The sequence below is a fragment of the Diplotaxodon limnothrissa genome, linkage group LG23, assembly GCF_057381915.1.
Source record: "Diplotaxodon limnothrissa isolate DT_005_m linkage group LG23, D_limnothrissa_male_GT1.1, whole genome shotgun sequence".
NCBI lineage: Eukaryota > Metazoa > Chordata > Actinopteri > Cichliformes > Cichlidae > Diplotaxodon > Diplotaxodon limnothrissa.
In genome coordinates this window covers 5,208,946-5,220,170 of record NC_140617.1, presented here as the reverse complement: position 1 = coordinate 5,220,170, position 11,225 = coordinate 5,208,946, and the positions used below count along the sequence as shown (strand labels likewise).

The 11,225-nt window shown below is 39.9% G+C and overlaps 1 protein-coding gene across 1 annotated transcript; it reads right to left on the bottom strand.

Annotated features, from left to right (window-relative positions):
* Window positions 1–1,596: 1,596 nt before the first annotated feature.
* On the bottom strand, window positions 1,597–11,022 carry atp5f1d (ATP synthase F1 subunit delta). Its single transcript, XM_085348030.1, has 5 exons — window positions 10,788–11,022; window positions 9,918–10,071; window positions 8,939–9,027; window positions 1,916–2,045; window positions 1,597–1,728 (listed from the first exon to the last, which is right to left on the bottom strand). The coding sequence occupies exons 1-4, from the start codon at window positions 10,902–10,904 to the stop codon at window positions 1,923–1,925; spliced, it is 483 nt and encodes a 160-aa protein (XP_085204156.1). The 5' UTR covers window positions 10,905–11,022; the 3' UTR covers window positions 1,597–1,728; window positions 1,916–1,922.
* Window positions 11,023–11,225: the final 203 nt, after the last annotated feature.

Below are 11,225 nucleotides of genomic sequence, written 5' to 3'. Positions count from 1 at the left end.
AAGCAGCACTTAAACACTTGGGTCAGGCAGTTCATTTGTGAGATACTTCAGTAGTGTGTGTAGCTGAGGAAGAAGTGAATGTTGTGAAACTCAAAATATTTCACTACAAACTCATACAGTAGAAGTTTGAAGCAAAACTAAAACTGGAAGCACTATGAACCAAAAGAACTGGTTCCTCATTTATAGGGCACAGCTCTCCAGACACGACGGAACACCCAGCTGTTTTAGCTGCACGACAGCACACGTCAAGAGAAACGAGTTCGCTTGGAAAGCACACTGTCTTTTTCTGCTTCACTTTTCAGCACGAGCAGCCTTAAAATCTCAGAACACAGACATGATGGTGCAGCTCTTGGTTTCAACATCCTCTATTATAAATCTGGAATTAAGAAGTGGTGGTTTTGACATAACCAATTCATCTTGTTTGTCTGAAGTGTTACTCAGATGTCTCCAAGCCCTGAGGCTAACTGATGAGTTTGTATATTGTTCATGAGTGTGTGTGTGTGTGTGTGTGTGTGTGTGTGTGTGTGCAGCTGGGATGAGAAGGTTTTGATGAAAACAGCAGATTAGAAAGGAGAACAAAGAGCAGGATGTGTGAGGTTTTGTTGACTGTTTCTTTTCTAAAAAAAAAAATATCATAATTAATCAAGCCAAGTAAAGTCTTCACAGCCTACGTCAACTCTGCTAAAAACAAATATATGACAGTTTTGAAATAAAATTGTGTAATTTGTCTTTCCTCATTTTTATTCTGTACTGGAAATGATTTATAAAACTTCCTGTTCCTGCTTTTGAACCTTACGCAGCAGTTTCACCATGCACATTAGTAATTATTAGAACATTTCTGCGTAAATACTTTTACTTCCACCATACTCACACTTCTTGAGAGCCTGCAAGAGTTTTGACATTCAAAATAAACCGGTTGTGGTATATGCTCTGAAAGCCTTAAGTGGGCACGTGAGTGAGGTCAGCGCCTCCTGGAGTGAGTCTGGTTATGAAACAAGAAAAAGGCCCAGTTTTCCAAAGAAGGGACAGCAAAAAAAAAAAAAAAACAGACTTTTCCTGGCTTAGTCATGTAAGCCTGAAGTCATCACTCACAACAAAAAAGCCCTGCCAACACATTTAAATGAAGCAACAGAAGCTTCCAAATAACTCAAACCCACACATGGGCAATGCAACAGTAAAATGACTACACTTTCAAATCCAGGAGCTACCACAAATATTTCAAGAGACCCTTTCTTTTGAGGCTTTACGGTAAACAATTTCCTCCAGCCTTATATGAAAAATATGACAGTTCCTTCCCTGAAACTGTGGTTTGCTGGGAAGTAGAGGAAAAATTTGATTATCCAAAACACTGAACTACCTATGATGTCTGCTGCCCTCAAGTGGCAGAATACATTCATTACAGTCATCAGTCACTATAAAAATGAATTAGAAAACCCCCACACTACTTCTTTTGTGAAGCACTTTCCACAACACATGACAACTATTTAATAATAGCATGTAATTGCAACACACTGCTAACTTTGTCTTTGTGCACCAAAAATACTACACATGTGCATTTTTGCAGCATGAGAAACCACCACAAACTCCTCCAGCAAGTAATTCCAAATAAATTTATTTTTAATTTCATCCCCTGTACAAAGTAAGCATGGAGTCTTCTGGACGCCGACGTGACTGAGCTGGAAACACAGATGGGCTGTCGATTTCCATCCAAACAACAGAAAAGATTACCTAGGAGGGAAAATAAACAAGAGCTTGATGAAAATAAAACCTAATGCTGTTAGTGGTCAGTAATTACCTGTTAACGTTTCCACTTTTGATATTATTAATTGTATGCAGTCCTGCATAATTATCCTGTTAAACCAAACAAATTCCAGGACAATAAACAGCTCATGTTAGAGGAGTTGAAAGGTCGTACCACAAGTCTACTCCAGAGCCTTGACAATGGCTTCATTGGCCTCTATGCCGATCTGAACTTCTGCCCTCGCTGCCTCGTCAGTTGTTCCAGCCAAATCAGCCTGGGCCTTCTCTAGGTTGGCTCTGGCTGCCTGAAAATAGAAAAATAGAACGTGTGACTATTTAAAAAAAAAAAAAAAAAAAAAAAAAAAAAAAAAGCAACACTATAAGATAACAACCAAAAGTCCAGCTGCATATTTTTAGAAACAGTTATAGATTATTTATTTTTCCATCTTATACCACATTATTACAGTAGTGTGCAATATCAAATACACCCTCATCATCTGTGACTATGAAAATACTTCAAGACAGGTCATCACCCTCAAAAAAAAGAAAAAAAAACATAATAGAGTATGCAAAACTCTAAATCATCCAACAAACCCCTTTGAGGATGACTGGGATGTCAGGATATCAAGATGGGGAAAAAAAAGAGCTAGTCTTAAGTGAGGAGAAAGACAAGCAGGGAAAATCCCCACTGCCTCTTTGCTCTGAAAGCGCCATTTGTCACAGTCGCGATTAGAAACGAGAAATGCCAAACATAGCTGGAAGTTAAAGGTCTCCCAGCAGGGATTTGACACATCTGCTTTAACTCAACAGTGACTGACCTTTCCCTCCTTATTAACAGACCAGACCCATGTGCATTGTTACTCCAGAGTGGGAGGCGATGAGGAAAAATTAACTCATTTACTGCTATGAAGTCAACTTGACAGTGACTCTGGCACTGCCCAAGGTCAAAGACGCGACACCTTCGAGGCGAGTGCATGATAACGCAGCCTAGCATTAACAAGACTGACATTTAAAAGAGGACTCAACACTGACGTCCGACTGAAACGCCGATCTGATGGATAATCATCAGCTGGGAGGTGCCGAATGACCCAGCAGATCAAATCAGAAGAAAATAATGTAGCGTGGGATCAAAGGATGGTCTCTGCTGTCAAAGAGCACGATCTGGGTGGATAATTAGGAATGATACAAGCCTGAACAAATCGAATATATAGATACCCATCACAAAAACCTCATTAAAGCATAAAAGAGACAAAGAACTGACAACCCACTTATGAATACCACTGTGTCAATACTGGTGACACTGTTAAAGAGTAAAGAGTGTGAAAAGAAAAGGAAACCTATTTTAAAACAAGGCTTTCAAAGCTTTCTCACTTGCACAGCTTTTGACAGCGTTTTAAGAACAAACGACTGGCTCCCACCATTTGAGCTCACAGTGTAACACCTGGTCTCCTGACTTGCAGCTGCAAACTTTATTCATACACAAAAGGAGAAGAAAAACAAAACAATCTTTTATTTATCCAGCTCCATAAAAAAAAAAAAAAAAAAAAAAAAGTAAAAATCCAAATAGGGCTGGGCCATATTATACCGTTCACGGTAATACCGGTATAATGTTAGGCAACGATAGGAAAATGAAATATCGCGATAGAATGGGAGTAAAACGCGCATGCGCAGTGCCTTTGTTTTCATACGCACATGGCCGATTGTTGAGTGAAACAGATGAACCAGAATTGGTTTGTAAAAATGGTGCAACTTCCGTGATGTGGAACTGGTTTGGTGTTTGTCCGTCAGATACACGACAAAGCACATTTTTTTGCAGAACATGCAAGCAGCCGTTGTTATTGTCATATTTGTCGGACTAAGATGCTCTTAAATCTGGGAGTAATCTGGGTCCTAAACTCCGTGTTCTTCAGGTCAAACAACACTGCAGCATCACTTAGAGTTAAAAACTGTCTAAATTCTTTCATCTTTAATAAAACGATCAGCATTGCTGCTTTACCAGGTGTAACTATGAAGTTTAACTTCCAGGCATCCATGAAAACTAAAGTTATTACATTTAACGGAGTTAGACGTTAGCAGGAAGCTAGCGGAAGTTAGCTCGCTAGTTTCGCTAGTTACCTAAGCATGATATAGCATGTTCTGACTGAGAGATTTCTGAAAAAAATCAAACGTACAGTTCTGCTATCACTTCCAACATAAATGAAGACAGGAAACTAAACAGCAGTGACGTTTGTAGGGTTACTGAAGTTGGGCTAGCTGGTATATAATGATGTGCTACGTGATCGCTAGCGACACAGCTATGTTAGCATAACATAAACAGTGAAGCTGGAGGACGAACACTAACACTTTTCCACTTATAAAAGTTAACATGAAGGTTCTTCATGGTTAGAGACAAATGCAATCGCATGGCAGGATGTTGTAAACGGACCAAACTTCAGTCAGGAGAACAACTGAGATAATCCATCCACAATATGAGGTTAGTCATTAATAGACTGCAACAACATGGGAATAGAGCAGCTGCCAGAGAATTCAACATTAATGAATCAATGGTACAGAAGTGGAGGAAGCAAGAAGAATGAGTTTAATAAAGTTTGATTTATCTGACTGCTTTGTTTCGCTTAATGTGCCTTATAATCCCGTGCACCTTATGGTCCGAAAAATACATACTGCACACTGCAGTTTAATGTTGCAAAGCACTTCAGTGGATATTATACATGGTTATGCTCAGGATATGTCAGCCCATTTCTACTGGAAATGCCTTTTGGTTAAACTTTCAGCAAGGAATTTGCATTTGCACTGTTACATTTTTATAAAGCTTTAATGTACATAAAAACCAGCTTCTTGTTTAAGTGAAAATAAATGGAAGGTTGTCTTTTTGCGCTAGTAATGTTGTGGAGTTGTATTTTGTCTCGCATCAATTATATCGTCGGTTATATCGTTATCGCAAATTTTCAAATATATATCGTGATAAATATTTTTGGCCATATCGCCCTGCTCTAAATCCAAAGTCAAACAGAAAAGAGCTGGTGAGGATTACAATGCTCAAAGACAATTCAGGTACAAAAATAGCTGCTGCACAAAATCAGAAGCAAAACTCAAGAGTGCAAAAGCAATTCAGAGTGTAAAGAAATAGCAAAAACAGCAACCTGTTCATTTAAACAACTTATTTAAGTTCTAACATCTAAATAAACTGTTAGAGCAGGCACACATATTTGTCTTCAATGAAACCAATTTCAAAAAATACTGAGTGAATTAACACCAGAGCACAGAGTGATCATACAGTTCAAACATGTGGGGGGGGTTATATTGTGAATAGGGCTGCCACGATTTGTCGACTAGTCACGATTACGTCGACTATCAAAATCGTCGACGACTGATTTAATAGTCGACGTGTCGTTTGAAGCTTTGTAAGATCGCAAAAGACGCAGGAATAATAGCAGGATTTAAGAGTGTAATAACGGACTGAAACAGAAGATGGCAGCACTGCACGTACAAGGATTCCAGCTGCCGTTAAACCCCGAAGAAGAAGTAGCTGTGTCCCAGAATTCATAGCGCGGCCCAGCTTAGTTTACAACAATGGCGGTAGCTAGTTAGTTTTAATATTACTCTTATTATTCTTTCTGGGTCACAAAATAAACGTTTAACATATTTTCAGGCGAGAATGTAGCTGTGTAAACCTCAAATATCGGCTCAGTTTATCAGGACACCACATATTTTCAAAAGCGCTCCGACGTTTTCGGAGACGTCTGTTACCCACTAGCTCGATAGCTAGCCGGGGGCTAGGTCACTAGCGCCGTGAGAACACCGGACTCCCGGCAAATTGTTTTCAAACCCACCGCCGTCTTTCGCGACTCAGGTTAAATATATATGAGTCACTTAGATAAATTAAAAATGTTGTTGTTTGGCTTTTTTTTTTTTTTTCAGTATTTTATTTGTTCCTGAGTAAATCGGTTTGGCTGAGATTAAAGTTATAGTTTTTACACAGCTGAATAAACATCAAGCAGACAGCTGATTATCAGAAGTGTGAGATGCTGGAGAATTTACTCCGGTGTCCTGTTATATTTTAGATAGCAAGGAGTTTATTAAACTTTACCGAAACAATCTGCAAATTTCATTAAAATTGAATAAACTATCATCTTGTCTTTATTTTTAGTTAGCACCTTAAAAGCTTAAAGCTGTAAGCTAATGATAGTTATATAAGCTGTAGTTTTACGTCCAGTGGATGATGATCTGATTAGTCGACTAATCGCAAAAATAATCGGTGACTAGTCGACTATCAAAATAATCGTTTGTGGCAGCCCTAATTGTGAAAAAGCTTGATGGGAAGGCAATTTAATGAATACCAATTATTTGTGTCGGACTGAATCTCAGTCCTTATACACAAAGGCTGACTTTATACTCATTACATGCCACAAACATTGATCATTTTTATTTATAACTTGTTAAAAGTCTGAGATATGAGGGGAGCAATGCACCTATTGGATAATTGGTCATTAAAGTAAATACAGAGCTGCGGATTGCAATTATAGGATCACCTGTGCAATGTCACACAATCAATCAATGAAGCTTCTTTAAATACTGACCTTTGGGAAATCTTGTGAAGCTCAATATGAGCTGGTTTGCAGTGGTGACAGTTTCATAATGACCCTTGCTTTTGTGGCATTTATTATTTCAAAGCACAACATTTACCCATTAAGCCACTGACTGACGTTTTCCCATTATAAAGACCACCTACGTGATACAACACATTACCTTTATCTGTTTCATTCTGCAGACTTCTTGGTGCACACAGAAGTATCCTCACTCAGCTTCCCAATCGAATTTCAAGTCAATTATTGCATTATCTTCTTCAAGTACCAAATCACAATGCGAGTCACCTCGAGGCACTTTACACAGCATAGTGAAGAGCTTACAGTGCTACAGCAGGAAACTCCCACAACACTCTGCTGAAACAGAGTAATGGAGGGCAGATACTCAGCTCAGTGGAATAGCACAAACCATACCCTTCAAGGCTTTTTCTTTGCACTGTGAATGAAATGTCACAGTGAAGGTCACATTTAACATGACGCTTTCTATCATACGCATTCTTGCATAAGTGTAATTTCTCTTGGGTACATTTGTGTACACTGTGTGCTAAAATAGTCATTCATTGATGTGCAGCTAGAGCTTGAGAGATGGGGATAAAAATGGTAACGGTATTCAGACTTGTTCAGTTTTGGAAAACTAGTGCATTATAGCATATTATATATAAGGAGAATTGAATCTGGCTTCATTAATCTGCACTCAGTAATGTAGAATACCAAAATATTCTAGGGTTTTTTCCCCCTTTCAAATTTATATATAATTAAAAAAAAAATCAGGATGAGCCTTCTGTTGATTGGACAAAACTGTGTGTATGTAAGGCTCCCACAGCTTTAGTCCAGCATAAAAATCTAACACTAAGTGAGACCAAGTCAGATCGATATTAAAGTAGTCAAATATAGAGAGGCCCTTACAGAGAGCTAACAGAAACTGGTTCACCTATCAGGATGCAACTTACTCAAAAAAGTTGAGAGAAGAGTGGATTTAGGACAAGTGACTGAGAAGCCCAACCAAAGCTCATACTTGAACCTCATAAAAGATATGTGAAGAACCCCGAAAGTGACAGTTCATAGTAGCGTTTGGCCATCTGCTCCATGTTCCAATTGTCTTGGTATCACCCAGGGTGCCAGAGGAGGTTAACGTACCCATAATGCACATGTGGCATAAACACACGTACATATAGAACAAGTTTACATAGAGTGATGAATTATTTAGTATTACAGTAAACAGATAACATACATGGACTTAATACTATTGAAGCTGAGCAGCTGCAACAGTATCACATCTTAACATTTGCTGGTTCTTTGCCGTTTTTTCACCTTAGACCTGTAGTTCTACATCATCCAGTTCTTTTCCATGTATAAAAATCATCTCACCTGCACCTCTTCACGCTGCATCGTCCCCTCCCGACACACAAAAGAATTTTTCCAGAGGGGGAAAATTGAAGATGATGAGACTAACAACTAGGGATGGGTACCGGTATCGGTTCTGACATAAACGGTAGTAACCAGACCGAAAAGCAGCGCACATTTCGGTGCTTTATTTCAGTGCTTCTTTTTCCTGAGCTGTGATACACTTTAGATTCTAGCCAATCATTTTACGTTTCCGAGGATAGTAGGCGGGTCCAGGTACGTACGTTCTTTTAGAGCAGAGCTACAGATTAAAAATGCCCAAGGCGAAGCGGTCAAAAGTCTGGCTGTACTTCACAGCAAAAGATGCAAACTCAGCAACCTGCAACAAGTGCTTTAAGCTGATACTGTGATACTGTCAAAGGAGGTAACACCTCAAATCTGATGAAACACCTGGCGACGCATAGCGTTTTTTTTAAAAGCCGAGAAATGCGCTGTATTTGATAGCTTGCTGTGAGACCTCACACCGTGCACATCTACTGCGGGTGTGGTAACTGTTATCGGACCCGGAGTTAGCAACATCCCCCAAAAACCGGACGAGTACAGTCCTGGCCCCTAGCCCTGCCAGTGTAGCAGAAATGATGACGGATGATGATGGCAGCAGCAGCCGTTCTTCTCTGCGTGAGTAGCTTAATGTTGTTCGTGTATAATTTACGTTGAGTAGGCTAACCACGTTATTAAATTAATGCATGTAAGGTGAACTAGCAAACATCATCATAGCTACATGCTGCGGTCTTCTTGTTTGATGGCAGATACTCCCTTCACCCTGGCCAAAAAGGCTAAAATGACCAAAGAAAAAGTGGAAAACATGAGAGGTTTTTGGACAAAGTTTGTGTTTTTTCCATTGTTTAAGCACTGCTTCCAGCCAAGAGTGATACCATATATGCCCTCTAGCTGCAGAAAAGGCTAACATTGTTATCTTTTTACAAAAAAAAACTGCTGAACATGAGAGGTTTTTGGACCAATTTTGTGTTCTCCATTCTTTAAGCACCGGTTTGAGCACCGTTTAAGCACCGGCACCGTTTCAAAAGTACCGGTTTAGCACCGGTATCGGATAAAACCTAAACGATACCCATCCCTACTAACGACTATTATGCTCAAATTCAAACCACCAGTCAGGAATCTCCTCCTGTTTTCTCTCATTTGATAATAATGAGGGGTCAGTGTAGCAGCTCCACACACATTAATTTCAAAGTTCACATTATACTTACTGCAATGTCCAGCTGATCGAGGGGAAAAGCTTCCTCGGCAAGCAGTTGCACAGAAGAATCCGCATTGACCGTTACGGACCCACTGCTCACTGTGAATATATACACGCACACACACACAGTGTAAGTATCCACATGGAATTTGTAGTCACCTCAACTACATATGTACCATTATACTCAATGCAGTGTGGAAGAGCCCCATAGCATCCCTGATTCTTACAATTTTCTCTCGACCAGTTTTAATCACCTCACCAGATTCTCAAATTTTTAATCCCATCATACAATTAGCTGGTTTATCTATAATTGTAACGTTCTCCTCAGGTGTAATGTCAGCCAAGTGCACTCCCACATTAATAGTATTTTGTTTAGATGTGATAAAACACTTTGTTGTTGTTTTTGGCATCAACAACAGCCAAAAAGGAAAAAAGGAAAGCAGATCTTCCCCCCCCCCCAAAAAAAAGAAAGTGAACATGGTTGACTGTAGTGCGGCACAAGTTGCTTTCCCTTTATGCTGGACGCAGGCTACAAACCGCTTCATAGTAGACAGCCTGATAGTGTTTTGTTAAATGCTCACACTGTACAAAACAAGTGATCTGTGACCAGTGGGTAATCACAATAAAGCCTTCACTGTAGCAGTCATTAATAACATCATATTAATTCAATAAGATGGTAGTTCTTCCACCGAGAGATTCGGTGTTACTGGGTGCAATAGTGGAGATAAAACTGTTTTATTGCCGCAACGGTTTATTTAAAACCACTAAAGATTAAACAACGGTCATTATATCTGGGCATCTGTTAATTCTCTTAATTTTGTACTTTTGAGATAATTTTCTTTTCTGCTTCAAAAAATGAGACTAAAACCAAAATAAATTTATTACTATGACTATAATCTCTCTCTCTTTGATTGGATAAGTAGGATCTTGATCCTTCTTTGTGGGTCTGTCTGCAGTCATTCACTCATTTTTCCAAAGGAAAATCTTACCGAAGTATTTGGCAGAAGAGCCATCATCATTAAAGACTGTGACAACACCAGGCCGGAGCACCTGCAGGGTGGGTACGTGGGCAGGGAGGATACCGAATGCACCGGTAAGCGTGGGGACATCCACCTGTTTCACACTGGCCTCTTTGAAATAAACCTGCAACACACAATAATAACACTTTTAAATTAAAAAAATAAATAAAATGAAACATTACACCACCACTTTAACAGAGAGCTTCAACCCACATTAACTGACAACAATTAAGTAAATATCCAGATGCAAAACTAAGAACCAGACTTTTGAAACGAACAGAGCATCACAATAACCACAAGTCTTTTTAATCCATATTAACGCATCATGATATAACAAATTTGTCTTTGCGCTTGACTTTACCTGTTGGATCAAAAACATTGTTTATTCACATTCAGAATGTGAAGTGAACTGCACTGACAAGCTCGTCCCACCGACATGCACTTCAAGGTTACAGTTTAGTATTTAAAACACAAGGGCTCCTTAATAGTGTCACTGAAACTTATTGCACTCCTAAAAAATGTAAATGTGTTTTTAAAAAAATGGATCCGGAGTCTTAAGTAACCGTGAAGAGAGCAATGCTTTGTGAAGGACCACACACTGCTTGTCAAATACGGTGAATGACGGCTAGGCTAGGCTACACCAGCTTAACCTCCAAACACAAACGCTAATTTAAATGCAACCGTGCATGTACTGCTCGGGGACACAGCGAGGCCAAGGACCGGCACCAATCTGTTACACGACCCCAAAGGTGCCATTTCATTAAAAAAAAAAAAATCATTCGGTGAGCCGATTAAGCTAGCTGGGCCTGAGAAGCCTAGCCGTTATCGTTAGCCTAGTACCTGTGTTGGTGAGGCGAACGTGAAGGACATCTGCGGGGCACCGGAGGCGGCCTCGGCGTAGCAGCGAGTCTGCCTCAGCACAGGCAGAGCACGGCGGAGAAATCTTGCTGCCATCATCCTTGAAAATGTTATTTTTGTGAAGCACGAGTGAATGACAGGGATCCCCAAGCCCTTGCGTGAAGGCAGTCAGTGTGCGCTTGGTAGGACAAGGACGTCGGGAGGCTACCCATCAGGCTTTGCTGCGACGTAGAGGATGCAGGGTAGTGTAGTCTTGGGGGGAAAAAAACAACAACAACAAAAAAAACCCCAATTGCGTTAACAAATAAAGGTCTCCCAGTTTATCCATCGTTTAAAAATACTTTGAATCACCTCCTTAGTCCCGTATGCTTTCAGTTCTAGTTGGGTAAGGTACCCTGTCTTTTACTATGCAGTAACACA

Bases quoted from the DNA above. Each gene is read 5' to 3' on its own strand.
- atp5f1d (XM_085348030.1), bottom strand. From the start codon at position 10,904: ATGATGGCAGCAAGATTTCTCCGCCGTGCTCTGCCTGTGCTGAGGCAG. The intron at 9,028-9,917 runs GTAAGATTTTCC...ATATATTCACAG, and splicing joins CTCTTCTGCCAAATACTTCG to TGAGCAGTGGGTCCGTAACG. The intron at 2,046-8,938 runs GTAAGTATAATG...TTCTATTTTCAG, and splicing joins TCGATCAGCTGGACATTGCA to GCAGCCAGAGCCAACCTAGA.